General features: G+C 34.3%; 1 protein-coding gene across 3 annotated transcripts in view; it reads left to right on the forward strand.

Annotated features, from left to right (window-relative positions):
* Positions 1–15137, forward strand: part of DENND1B (DENN domain containing 1B) — a 267935-nt gene that overhangs the window by 149440 nt on the left and 103358 nt on the right. For all 3 annotated transcript variants that reach the window (XM_045982799.1, XM_045982800.1, XM_045982801.1), the window contains 2 exons: positions 7156–7256; positions 12649–12694. In XM_045982799.1, the coding sequence (XP_045838755.1) occupies positions 7156–7256; positions 12649–12694 (147 nt within the window). The remainder of the gene's footprint in view (positions 1–7155; positions 7257–12648; positions 12695–15137) is intronic.

A 15137-nucleotide genomic window follows, 5' to 3' on the forward strand; every position in this document is an offset into this window, starting at 1 on the left:
TGAGAGTGAGAAGTAGAAAGCAAAAAATTTAGTAATAGAGAAAGGTTGTGTAGGGGAAGAAATTTGTTTTAAGCCTATGGCATATATGCGTAATGTGACCGCTACAGAGAACCAAAGAGTCGAGGAGAGTTGGTATGACTGTAATAGTACTTTATAGAGGGTAACTAGAAGGCAGACTCCCTAAGGGCAGAAATTTTTGTCTTTTTTCATTACTATATCCCCAGAACCAATAATAATAACTAGCATATGTTTGGTGTCCCAATTACTAGTTGTGTGATCTTGGGAAATTTGTTTAACTTTCCCTCAGTTTCCCCATCTGTAAAATCATTAAAAGAATAAATACATAAAAGAAGTAAGTGAGCAGAAAAATTTAAAGTTGTTTGGCTAGGAAGAGCTAATGAACTAGTGATCAACTGTGAGACGATTAAAACTCTTCAAAGGACTTGTGTATGACGGAAAGAGATTAGGTTGATTTTTTAGCAAGTAAGTGGCAGAATTTACCATCCCAATGGGATGAAGAAAGAATGAAATATAAAATAATATTTTAGTATAAACATTAAAAATGTGCAAATACTGGCTTTTTTCATTATATAAAATTGCTGGTTTTTTTTCCAAATATTTTCTTACAACTGTCACTTGATTTAAATTTTAGAATTTTGGTTGGGTAAGAATATATTTTTTACAGATTTATTTATTTATTTTATTTATTTATTTGAGAGAGAGAGAGAAGGAGAAAATATGAGTGGGGTGGGGCAGAGGGATAAGAAGAGAGAATCCTCAGGTGGACTTCCTGCTGAGCACAGAGTCTGGACAGTGCGTGTGTATTTGTGTGTGTATGTGTGTGTGTCTGTCTGTCTGTCTGTGTTGGGGGTTGATCCCAGGACTCTAAGATTGTGACCTAAGTGGAAATCAAGACTCAGATGCTTAACCAACTGAGCCACCCAGGTGCTCCTCCAGTAAGAACATTTTATAGTTGGGATAACTTTGTAGTTGTCAGATACCCTACTGCTACTTCTTTTGGTCTAAACTTTTAAATGGGAGTGTAAATTAAACATGTTTAAACAGATGGTTTCTTTATGCTTTCCACTAATTTTTTTTCATTCCATGAGGAATTTATCACATTCCCATCTGCAGCAATTTATTCTGTATACCTTTAGTTATTTATAGTGCATAAATTTCTGAATTAAATATTGATTCAGTTAAAAATCAAATGGAGTCTCTAATCTCTATTTCTTGGTTTTTGTGCATAAATATATTCTTAGGGGACATAAATCTGCCCCTCAATAATTCATATAGAACTTTAGTTGAAGTGAATAGAACTTATCCATAAGAATGAGGCACAGTCTGCGAGATATGGGAATGATTTTGCGTCCATATGAGAGCTTTACTTGTAAAGTGTGGTGAGTTTGAATTGTGCTGTTTTCATTGTCATCACACTAGATGGGTTGTTTACCTGTGGTCTCTTTGGGAATCTGGTAATGCTATTTCCCCTTCCCCCCAAATACATGTCTATTTAATTGCTTAAAACATTGCCTAGTTTTATTAGTGGCTTATTTCCTCTAATAAATATAGTTTGAATTTAAGAAAATGGAATGAATGTGATTTTATATCACAAAGGGAAAGAACTTTAGTTTGGCTTCCAACTAAATATTCCTGCAGATCCAAACTGAGATGATAACTGGTAGAATTTTTATCAATTATCTTTTCAACATCTGAGAGAATCTGTTCCATTGGTTTTCTGCTGAAGTTGCCCACTATGATGCCTGAGGAAAGTTTTAGAAATTGGATCTCTGTCACAGATCTCAGCTATTTCTTATAAAGATCAGGTGTTCTTGTTTGTTGAGTGTAAAGACTCATTCTCCACCATATAACTAAGGTAGAATATTTTCAGCCAGTAGATGTTATTTGGAGCCCCATAATGATGGGAATTTTGGTGTTTGTTTTTTTTTTTTAATTAAAGATTTTTGTTTATTTATTTGACAGAGAGAGATCACAAGTAGGCAGAGAGGCGGGGCGGGGGGGGGGGGAGCAGGCTCCCTGCTGAGCAGAGAGCCCGATGCGGGGCTCAATCCCAGGACCCTGAGATCATGACCTGAGCTGAAGGCAGAGGCTTAACACACTGAGCCACCCAGGCACCCCAGTGATGGGAATTTTGAATGCTTGTGTATCAAAAAGCAGTTTAGGGATGCCTGGGTGGCTCAGTCCGTTAAGCGTCTGCCTTCAGCTCAGGTCATGATCCCAGGTTCGTCCTTGCTCAGCAAGGAGCCTGCTTCTCCTTCGGCCTGCTGCTCCCCCTGCTTGTGTTCTCTCTCTTGCTCTCTCTCTGACAAATAAATAAATAATATCTTTTTTTTTTTTTTTAAAAGGCAGTTTGGGGGCGCCTGGGTGGCTCAGTGGGTTAAAGCCTCTGCCTTCATCTCAGGTCATGATCCCAGGGTCCTGGGAATGAGTCCCACATCGGGCTCTCTGCTAGGTTGGGAGGCTGCTTCCTCCTCTCTCTCTCTCTGCCTGCCTCTCTGCCTACTTGTGATCTCTGTCGAAAAAAAAAAAAAAGGCAGTTGACATTGGGGAGGGTATATGCTATGGTGAGTGCTGTGAAGTGTGTAAACCTGGCGAATCACAGACCTGTGCCCCTGGGGCTAATAATACATTATATGTTAATAAAAAATAAAAAAAAATTTTTTAAAGGCAGTTTAAAATAATGGTCATTGTACTCAGGAGTTTGCTTGGGTTGGTATCCTGGCTTTGCCACATACTAGGTGTGTGATCTTAGGCCATTGGCTTAACTTTGTTGCAGTGTCCTGATCCGTAAAAAGGAAATAATCATGATAGAAGCTATTTCATAATGTTGTTGTGAGGATGAAATCTGTGTACATCAAGTACTCAAGATAGTGCCTAGCACATAGTAAGCATTACATACACACTTATTATTATTATTATTATTGACAATATCTCTGTTAGACCCTGGTGGCCTGGGGCTGGAAGTTCCAAGTGCCTTTATTTGATGATGAAGTTCACTGTTGTCCACCTTTCTTCTCAAGTTTCTCCCCCTGATTTTATAGGTCTCATCAGTTCTTTCCTCTTCACATCGTTTCCATATATACTCGTTTTATAATTGTAGTGCATGGGAGAGAAATGTTCCCAGTGATTTTATTGTGCATTAGTCAGTACTGTGGGACCATACCAAGTCAATATATTGACTATGCTTTGTGAAATCATATGTGCATTTAAATATTCATTTGTCATTTAACAAAGATGATAAGGGTTTTTTTTTTAAATCTTTATTTGGTAAATTTGCTTTTCTCTGAAAATTATAGCCTTATTATATATCATTCCTCTATTATTTCAGTAGTTTCCAGAGGATAGTGACCAGGATATGTTCTGACTCAAATACTGAAACTTCTTCTCCCACCCTCTTTGCTTTCATGAAGAACAGCTGTGGTATTAAAGAAACCGCTGACAGAATATTAGCAAAGAATATAGAGTTCTAGTCCTATCACGAACCAGATGTAGAGTCTTGGGTAATTCTAGTCCAAAAAAGCATGATTGTCATTTCCCTCTGTGCTTAAAGAATCAATAGATCATAATAAACTTATAATTAAAATGATTCTTCTTACTTGGCTTATATATTGATCTCATTTCTTTTTAAGTACTTTAGTCTGCAAATGAGACTTCTAAAATACATAGTTTATTTTCCTTAATCTGCATAAGTGTTAGAATGTTCTAGATAAATAATTTGTTGTGACAGCTCCCTTCAGAGGTGTGGAGAAATTTCTTGAAGAGTAATACTTAAGAGTCTCTGCCATATCCCAGAGGGCTCTCCAGTTCCGACCACGTTTCGCTGACCTCACCTCCCACTGTTCTCCCACTGTTCTCCCGCTTACTCCAATCTAATCATGCAGACCTCCCTACTCCTCTGTGAAGATGACTAGCATGTTCCCACCTCATCTACCTGGAATGCTCTTCTCCTCAAAGCCGTACAGCTGGCTCTCTTCTAGCATTCAGGTCTCAGTTCAGATGTCACGGCATCAGAGTTTGTCCCTAATTCTCCTGTCTAAAACTGCTCCTCTGTCACTTCCTACCCACTTAGCCTACTCTAGGTTTCCTATTAGAACTTACCTCTAACCCACATAATATATACTTGTTTATTGTTTGCTTTCCCCACTAAAATGTAACAGAGACTTTGTTCTGTTCAGTACTGGGTCCCTGTGGCCTGGTAGAGATTTATGATAACACAGAGGCAGGCACTTAAAATTTTTGTTTGATGGAGCAAGTAACTTATGATATTTCCAATTGCTCAGTTACTTCATGTGCTTTAAAGGTTTTAGAGATGATCTTTAGATGTATTTTGAAGGTGGCCTGATTTGTAGTCTAGTTCTGTTAACCACCTATCTGGAAAAAAAATTCGTTAACAACATTAACAATGTAAAATGTTAGAATTGAGTTGATCTAAGACTGAAGAATACTGTATCTCAGAGATAGTACTTACAGATCGTCTAGCGTATACTTAAAGATTAGGAAGCAGATCTGATTTTACTTGTACATATGCCAGATGTCACACAGCTTCTTAAGTGGCAAAGCCCTAATTTTGTGTACTTCGCTCTTATTGTTTTATATAGCTTATATATAACCGTGTTTGATTTCCTACTGAATTTATTTTTTCTTAGTTGTGTTTTTTCACCTACTACTTTACTAACTCCTCCAGAAAGGAGATGCTATAATAGTGTTCTCTCTGGTTTTCAATCATATAGCTATTACATGCTGCTAGGGGAATAGGGGGGATCTTTGGTCTGCTTCTGCCTGCTTTGGAAATCTCCACGTGAATATCTCACAGTTAACAGAATCAGTATTTGCAAAAGCAAATTCCTTGTAGTTCCATCTGAACCTGAAACTTTTGTGCTGTATTATGTTAAATAATTCATTCTAGTTGCTTTGGCCAGAAATCGTGGTTAGGGAGGGGTAGTATTTTTACCTCTCCTTTTACCTGTCACCTATCCCCTAAACCCAAAAAATTGTAGAACTTTTTTTCTTTCTACAGGCCAAATCCTGTAGAACTTCCTTCTTTCCTGGCAGACCTTGATTAGTAGAGATGATCTTTTGCCACATGCTGGCAGTTGCAGGTGTTTCGTAACTGTCTATCATCACGTAGAGCAATCGCCCTCTGTGAAGCCAGTCAGATTCATTAGATGTTATTGTGCCTTCTTGGCAAACAATTCATAACTTCACTTAAGGATGACCATTAAGGGCATAGGAAAGGTGTCTACAAAGCAATTAACAGAGTGCTTTGGACTCTGGGTGTATCCAATAAAATAAGTTACCCTTATTATAATTCCTTATTTTAAGAAGGCAGTATTATTCTTGTTACACTGTTATTTTCTTAATAATGTAAAAGGAACACTTTCCCTTTTTTTAAGGTTTTAAATGAGTTGTTTTAAAAGCCATCTGTGTGCAAATGGAGAAATTGAGTGAAGTAGCCTCCTCTGAAAGCTGTATAAATGCTTTTAGCCATTGAGTTACATTGAAGGGATAGAAAATGTTAATACAGCTTTAAAGATGCCAAATTTACAAGCAGGGAGTACCTAAGAGCTCTCAGAGAATTTGACCCTGTTAGATCAACCCTATTTCATCTCCCTCTATGAGGGGTTCAAATAAGACAAATAAATCCAAGGTCTGTAATTGTTAAGTGAAGGTATTTGAATGCCTCCTAGTGGTATATTGTATGCTCCAATTAAGGAATTTTTAAAATTGAAGGAATACTGTAGATAAAATATTAAAGCTTGTATGTTCAAAGTACTAAAATCCTTTAATGATAGCATACTAAATAGAAACAAAATACATTGTTTGCCTTATAAAATTAATAAAAATCTAACTGGAAAAAATATATATGATAAAGATGAGTATATTTTAATCCAAATTCTTATGTTTCTCGTTCAAATTAGATTGCTTTAATTTTAAAAAATTTTTTAGCTGAACTATTTTGCACTTAAATATAGACAAATGTTTCTATTAAGATTGAATTGCTTTTTGTACATTTATCTTTTTAAGTTAATTTGATTACTATATGTAAGTTTCAGTTCTCTGTATAACAGGAATAATGGCTTACAGAAAGTCTGTGGTTCATATTCAGATAGTTTTATTTTTAAATTCCAATGTTCAAGTGGATAAAATGATTTAATTAGTAAGCTTGTAATGCTGACTTAAAATGAAGAATGCTGACTTAATTATTGCTTTAAACATTAAAAAATGATGAACACTTACAGAAATATAATTTAAGATGTAAAAAAAGTCCCATGGAAAGAATTCTGATGAGGGTCAGTAGGAGGGAGAGGGAAAAAAAGTGATACCCCTTTGTTAAGCATTAAAAAATATTTAATTAACTGCTTGCCAAAACAAAACTATTAAAATGGCAATTACCTTTAAAATAGCATCAATGTATTTGCAGCTGTTGTGATATAAAGCTAGGAAACAAAATGTTAATCTGAAATGAACAGTTTAAATATGAAATTATGATATACTTGGCTTCCTGTAGTACAGCTGTCAAGCTTGGGCAGTTTGCTGGTCAATAGTGACATTCTATGTGTCAGTGAACAGAGTCTCTTGATACCATAACCCGCAGTTCACACATTACTGAAGCTCCAACTGTCGAACATTCAAGTCCCCTGGTATTATTGCAGCTTCCAGACTCTCCTGACTGGCTCATGTTTCATTCTTTGGCAATTTGCCCTAATGATATCCCTCAGGAGCTTTCAGCCTCTCTTCCTTTCCATATTTAATCGTGGTATATTAATCTGAGTGATGCGCAAACTGTGCTGCACAAATTGTAATTTCCTACAATTTCTTCTAAGATGCTCAACTGATTTTTTCAGTTTTACTTTTATTTATGTTCTCAGTTTTGACCCTAAACACTATATTTTCAGATAGTTATAATTGTCCCCATAAGATGCCCAAGAAGCCACTTTTGCTATTTGTATATTTTTCAAGGGGCTTTTGAACATAAGATTTTTTTACCCCCTGGCAGAATTGGTAAAGATAATGTGATTTAGGTTACTAAATAAATAGTTTTGTGATTGTTGTTAATCTTTGAAAACCTGAGCCTGTCTTTTTGTTTGGAGGGTCAGCAGCTACTTATTGTTGTTATCCTCTTGCAAATTTTAGTTAACTGCCTGTCTCCATGGATCAGCCGCTCTGCTGTACCCCATGTTCTGGCAGCACATATACATCCCAGTGCTTCCTCCGCACCTGCTGGACTACTGCTGGTAAGATGACCTTGGCCAAACTCCTTTAAATTCAGCCTTTATGATTTGAAAAAATATGCTTATTTGTAGATTAGGTAAGCTTGGTGTGTATGTAGACAAATGCAAGCCCTGAGACTTGTTTTAGAGATCGGTAGCAAATATCAAAAGGTGCTTTTATGAAGGCAGGGTAATTCTTTTCAAAGCTAGCAAAAATGTATACTTGGCAAACATAAAGTTCTTTAGATTTTGTGTGGTACTTCCATAGTCATTTAGATAATTAAATGTGTAAAGAGAAGCAAATACAGTCTTGTATTTGGTGGTTAGCAAAAGCATATGGAAGTTATAATATCAGTTAGAGAACTCCATATCCCGGGTGTCAGGATTTGTCTGCCAAGTGTGTCAGAAACCATATTGTCTCTGTCAGGGCACGCTTTCATTACCTTTACCTCAGGACACACTTTCCTAGACCCCTCTTCCCTCAGCACACCATATCAAATACCAGCAAAGGGATTGCCTCTAATTCAGGGATTCCCTGATTTTCTGGTTTAAAGCAAAGTCTCAGCCCTAAGCCACTATGAAAAGCAATGTTGAAAATGTTGGGAGTAATTTTGAAAAGCTTCCTGGCATTAGAAATGACTCCCAATGATCTCACCCGATTTGAATTCAGCTATACCCATAGAACTTTTCTGTTCTCTTCCTCTGGAAGAGTGCGTATACTCACAGTGAGGCTGGACAAGGGTTAGACTCTGACACAGCAGCTTTGAGATCTTCTTCTGGACTGTAAGGTTAAATGTTCTCTTCCTTGCATAATTATCTTCTGTGGGCATTTAAGACTTTCTAAAATACTGTTATTTAGAAACTATTTTGTGATGTAGGTAGTTCTGTACTAATTCTTTCCAGAGATGTCTTCCTGATACTTTCTAACCCTGCCATCAAGTCCTTCTGCTGCTTCACTATAAGGAAGGAAGCTTGTTTCATATTTCAGTCCCTCGAATTTTCTTACTAGTTTCTAACCTTGAAATAGCCTTTAGGACAAGTTCTACCAGCCTCTATGCCAGACAGTTCCGTGTTCTGGAGAGTACAGCAGTGATAATAAAACAAGGAGTTATCTGAAACTTCTGAACTAGGTTCAGGTCACAATGATAGGCTCAGCTTCTATCCTAGGAACTGAGCAATATAATGTAATTTTTTTCTTTTTCTTTATTTTAAAGAAATAGCTAAGACTCTGGCTCTCTTCTGTCAGAAAATTTTATGGACTAAAATATTTCTAATGGAAGAAAACCATTTTCTTCCCATTGCATCCTGGCAAATGATCTTAGAATCATACTCATCTCTATGCAAAAGAGAGAAAAATATTAGAGATTGTCCCTTCAATCTCATGGTTTTTTAATAAAGAAATTTTTATATGTCTTTATATAGACATAGAACAGGAAGGTTTGATGGGTTAGATGTATATTTGCCAACTCTTCAAGGTGATTGGAACTTTCCAAATCCTAAAATAATCCTGTCTTCTGAAAGTATTTTTATTTGCGTACCTGGTATCACTGGTGTGACATAGACTGTGGAGAGCCATAATGCCATCTTGTGACCATGTATGAATATAGCATCTGGGTCCACTAATGAAGGGCTAGCTAATTTGTTGACTCATTCATTTATCCATTTATTTGTACATCAAATATTTGGTGAACGCCTATTTGCCAAGCAGTGAGTATATGTAAGGTACTGAATGAAACTTAGTTTCTGCCCTTTCAGTATCTACAGAGAGGAAGAAATTCACACATATGTGCATGGAGCGCACACACACATGCACGCACTAGAGGAACACAGAGTAATACTTCAGTACTATAAGGTTTATACCAGAGGCATGTAAAAGCAACTTGGATGGGGACACCTAGGAAGAAGTGGCCCACACTGCTTAGTAGGATAGTGAAGGTGACTGGGAGGAAATGACACCATCTACATCTTCTTTTAATCTACTAGTATAAAGGAAGAATGGGAATTTCTATTTAACAGGTCTAAGATTTCAGTTATACAAGATGGTTAAGTTCCAGAGGTCTGCTGCACAATATTGTGCCTATGATTAACATTTCTTAAGAAGGCAGAGCTCATATGAAGTGTTTTTACTACGAGAGAGAGAAAAAGAGTGAGAGACAGATAGGGAGAGAGAACTATAATGTGGCAAGTCCATGATACTGCCACATAGACTCAACCTTTCTGAGTACCTAAGCACCTAGGAGGTAGTATCACTTTAGTACCAGTAAAATTATAATCATCTTTATTTGTTCAAGAGTCACTTTTTTATGTCATCTACCTATCTGACTCTTCTTTCCATGAAAGGAACGGATTTGGCTTTTTAGAGAATTGTTTTTTAAAGCATAAATGGAAAATTGTGCTGTTTAGACTACCTAAGTTAATATACTGCTGTTACTGTGTACCCACGGGTGGTTTCTGTAAGAAAACCTAGAAAGAAAAAAAAAAAGGTATTACATGGTGATTATTTTTGAGTAGAGATTAATTGCTACCCAAAAGAAGTAGTAGTCATAATAGTCTTCTGTATCCTATCTTTGTGAATAACTTCATTGACAGAAAGATCTAGGACAGTTTTGCACGTGGATGATAAAACATCTGTGTTGCCAAAGATCTCTTCCTGACTTATTAACACCCTAATCTAATTAGGATATTTCAGCTAGGGTTGCAAAATTACTTTTCATGAGAGTGGCTGATTTAGTATTAGGAGGTGCACAATCCAATCTTCATGAGAAAGAAATAACCGGTAAAGTCTGTATTCCATAAAATACAAAATCTGTCTATAAAATGTATTTTATAAAATCTATATGCAAAACATGATTATTTTAAGAATTTGAGCTCTAGATTAATAATGTTTACAGTTCTAACATCTCTATATGTTTTTGGTTTTGTTAGTAATTAGTGAGATAAAAACACGTAGATATCCAGTAATCTCACAGAAACAGTTACAAGTTACTTCATTACTAAGTTCTACATATGAGCCCTTTATTGAATTTTTATTCTAGTTTAACAACTGCTAAACAATTTTTTTTTTGTATTTCAAGAAATCACTAGCTCTCATGAAGTTTTAAAAGTTTTTATCTGGGGGCGCCTGGGTGGCTCAGTGGGTTAAAGCCTCTGCCTTCGGCTCAGGTCATGATCCCAGGGTCTTGGGATCGAGCCCCGCATCGGGCTCTCTGCTCAGCGGGGAGCCTGCTTCCCTTCCTGTCTGCCTGTCTCTCTGCCTACCTGTGATCGCTGCCTGTCAAATAAATAAATAAAATCTAAAAAAAAAAAAAAAGTTTTTATCTGTATTTCGTAGGACTTCAGTAGGTTAGCTACTACTTTTGGCTCTGAATTTTTGAAATCTGATCCATTCAGTGTTCGTCCAACATCTGTAAAATGGACATAATAATTGTTAACTTTAAAAAGCTTACGTATTTTTAATGAACACTCATTGTATTAAAATGTGCTTCAAAATTTGAGATACTGTGGACTTTTCCTTGTAAATTTTGTAGGTAGGATAAACCTGGGGTGAACTGGAAGTTTGCAGAGTAACTTGAATAATTTTATGCTATTTTGGATGTGGACAGCTTGACATATTTAAGATCTTGGGATTTGCTACCCTGTTTTGTGAAAATGTTCTGAACCCAGTCGTCAGAGCCCAGAATAGTTAGTGACATATATTTTATGTCTTCTGTGGAGTCCCAGAAGGAATTCCAGAGATGAGAACTTGAACTACGGAAGTAATCAGCCTTCCTTTATTTAAGCAGAAGTGGAACAGTCCACATTTATTCCTCCTGTTTCCTTTTGAAGGCAGAAAATCTGTTAGGTTTTAAGGATATCAAGGCCTATAAATAGTTCTTAACTTTCAGTCAAATGATCCAGAATATCAGATCAATTCCAGATGGTCTATTGTATTAAAAAAAAAAAAGATAGGAAGGAACAAAGCTACAAAAGGGAATTAGATGGTATCTAATACAATAGGAAATAATGAACAGGATAATGAGAAGTTAAACAGAAACTTTAACCATCCTTATTTTTGGTGAATTTGGGGTATATGTTAGTGGTTAAGGCATCTTTAAATAAATTTGAAGCTCTTTTAGGTTACTTTGGAAACTGTTGAGCACCGTTAGCTTTATCTGTGACCGGTTCTCAGTAGCAAAGTGGATATGCAGGAGTTTGGACAGCTCAACTCTAATAGTGAAAATGATATTTCAAAAATTAAGCAAATTCTTTGAAAAAGATTATCTGTTTTCATTAACATAGAAAATGTTTCATTAACTATAACACAGAGATATCTATACAAGAAATGTCAAAATTTTTTTTATTTTTAGATAGCTATTTATTTGCATATCTTCTATCACATTTATAGACATCTGTCCATTCTCACGTTTTCTTGTTAAATAATATTTTGATTTCAAAATGTCAAGTTGGATAATTCCCTTCTTGTATTTTATGAGAAATATTTCTGAACTTACTTGTAAGCCTGATTTTATGTTACAAAAATTATTTAATATCTGTATCCTCTGCTGGAGTGTAAGATCCACAAGGGAATATATTCTGTTTGTATCATTTATTATTATACCTAGCCTATAGCCCAGGTTCTAGCATCTGCTGTGCTTCAGGTATTATTTGTTGAAGTAATTATTTCAGTATTATTCTTACACATACTTGAATATTGTGATTTGTTAAAATTATTTTATTACTAGAAGTGAAAATGGGATAAATAGGAATGCGTGACATTTATTTATGTATTTACTTACTTATTATGTTATGTCAGTCACCATACTGTATGACATTTAAATAAAGGACAACGTACATGAGCAGAAAGCACAGAAAGAGAATGATAATAGTAGAGGAAGAACTTGTTTATCTTTGTCCTTCTAGTTCCGAAACAGTGCCTGGCTTATAGTCAGTCTCAATAAATACTGGGTGATGGACTAAATCAAAAAATTTTGTTGCCATTTTAGGTGTGAAACAATGATGATATAGTAAGAAAATGACAAAAATAAGAATCCAATCGAATTTTAAAAAGGCATATAAAAGAAATGTGAATAAATTTGATAATTAGGATATATTTGATATGAAATATGTGGAAGATTTAACTCAGACTATGACCTAGACTCTAATATTCTTTATAAATTAAAAGTTTTTTTAGGCATTACCACTCTTTATTTAATTATAAATGATTTTGTGATTTTTATGCAAATAAACCTTAATTTGAATATATTCATGGCCTCTCCAATTGAATTTGATTTTTATGTATTGAATAATTTTAAACACCTATAATGGGCTATATTAGAACTGTACCTTTAATTATTTTTTTAAACTTTCTGAATTACATATATAGTTGTTTCAGTTGTAATGAGCTTATGAATATATACATTATATATCTTTAATTTAGTGCTCCAATGCCATACCTGATTGGAATACACTCCAGCCTCATAGAGGTGAGTATCTTTCAGACATGAGGTGCATAAGTGATAAATTGATTAATAAAAATAATAGTTAAAACAGTTGTGTTTTTTTAAAGAGTATCAGTTGAATAGTATAAAGCAGTTGCAAGTGTTGAATTATTGTATGCTTACACAATCATTTTCAAAAAGGTAATATTTGGAATAATTACATTTTAATTAGTATACTGAATGACCATCTTAGAGGGCATGAAAACCATGAAAATACGTTAAATTTGGTCAAGGTCATGTGGTAAGTATTATATACTAAAAACTTAGTCTTTGATGAACCACTTTTTTTTATGGTACTTGGGATCTTTTATACTTACTTCTTTTTCAGACCTTATTTTGAAGGTCAGATTCTATGCACTTATGAGTCCTAAAGGGAAAATATTTTCATTTTTCAATCCATTATGATCCAGTTTGTCAGTGTGCTTTTTCAAGGTGTGATTTTAATACACTAATCATGAAATTTTAAATTAGAATATAGCTTTAAATTTTTTTAAATTTCCAGTCCTGTTAGGGTTTTAAAATGCATTGATTTTTTTTGTACTGTTATCACTTCATTCCAAAATGATTTTTGTGACTTGTCATCATTATAGTGAAAAACTTTGAACTTTAAATACCTTGTACTTGGAATCAGTGAAACTTCCAGAGAAGACTTCTTAGAAGATTAGATTCTAAAAAAAGCATAAACAGAAGACTTGGATCCAAACAGAAGACTTGGGTCAGTTGCATAGCATCATTATGCTAGCTGATTTCAATTTTATTCAGTTTTCTTTTTTTTTTTCTTTTGCTGATTGTGCATATTGTATATTAACCCAATTTCTAATCAGCAACCTAAATGAGTTAGATTTGGTTTTCTTATTAGTTGTTGTCACTGTGTACACCATCAGTCCTCACTTTGCAGATCAAGGAAGATCCCATTGATTATTTTAAAACTCCTAAGGATCATGTCTGGAGAAGTCATGTTCCTGTAGTAGTCCTTCCCAAGTTAGAGAATCCTACATGTGCTCTGGTTTTGGTCATTTTCTCCTTTTGCAGAATGCTAGGGCAACACTTTTTATTTGTTTAATCATTAAAAATAATACATTTTAATGAATTTCTTTAGTAGACCTAATTTGTTTTTAATTTTGAAGTCTGAGTTGGATAACATTATGAATCTTTATTAATTTTTAGAAAACTTGTTGTTTTATGACAGGGTGCTGGCAGTGAAAGATCAATTTGCATAAAATAAAACATGAATTTGTAGGTATTTAGTCTGTTATTTGATTGTAGAATATATAACTGGTATTTTGTTCATCAGTATTTTCACTGTATAAAATCTAACCATGGTTGGTATGGTTTCAAAGAAGTCATCAAATTTGAATTTGATATTAGTGCACATGTCTCTTCTTATTTAATGTATCTAATAGAATACATCATTTTTATAATATGTTTATTTGTACAGATGAAAAACATTTAAAGTTGTTTATTGTACCTGTTGATGTTATATATATATATTTGCATAATGGTTCTATATCAACTTTTAATACAAATGATTCAGCTTTTCCAAAATATTATGGAAATGGATGCATGTTTTAAATATTTGATCACACTTACCATATATTTATGGGATATCTATAGTAAAAATCAGTCCTTTTTTTAGGGAGCAAATTGCTTAAGAATTTTTTACTTCTTGCAGTATTATCTTAGAGAAATGGTCCATTCTGTTTTAAATTGGCTCATCATTAAATGAGACTGTTTAGAGCCATGATTAGATTGCCTGAAATCTCGGTACCTTTTTATACTCTGGACTTATTGAACTGTCTTTGTAGTCAGTTCTGTTTTGGTTTATTTGGTTTAATAGTGATTGAGAAGGTATAAAAGGAACTTCAAGAATGTCTTTAAACCAGTTGAGTACCATTTAGTAACTTTCTCCTTAATTTATTACAAGATAATATGCATCATGCAATTCCGTTCTTATTTAGTCATTAATGGCACATTTTAAAAAAATCTTTTGTGCTTTCTTATTTTATACTAATGGTATTATAATTAAAATATGGGTATATCTATTTAGATATTTTATATGTGAGACTGAACTGAGTAATTTTTTTACATTTTGCTTGGCTGCATTTACAACAGATTTTTTTTTTTATGAATAATCAAAATATTCCACATTCTCTCTCTTGGTCAATACAGTTTCAACATAACAGCTTTACAAAGACTTCTAGATACAATTGTTCAAAGATGTGAAACTAATATCCTTTCAAATCTTTCTTTTAATTATTTTTATGTAATCATGAGTGAAAGATGGCTAGAAATTTCTTTTTAAAATGTAAATTTGCTTCAAAATAAAGGATAAGGACATTTTGTTCTCCCCGAAAATTAAACTTTAGGGATGAACTCAAAGGCCTGTAAATGATGAGAAATAAGTTAGTGGATTGTATTATGTGTTTTA

The sequence above is a fragment of the Meles meles genome, chromosome 17 (assembly GCF_922984935.1).
Source record: "Meles meles chromosome 17, mMelMel3.1 paternal haplotype, whole genome shotgun sequence".
NCBI classification, from domain to species: domain Eukaryota; kingdom Metazoa; phylum Chordata; class Mammalia; order Carnivora; family Mustelidae; genus Meles; species Meles meles.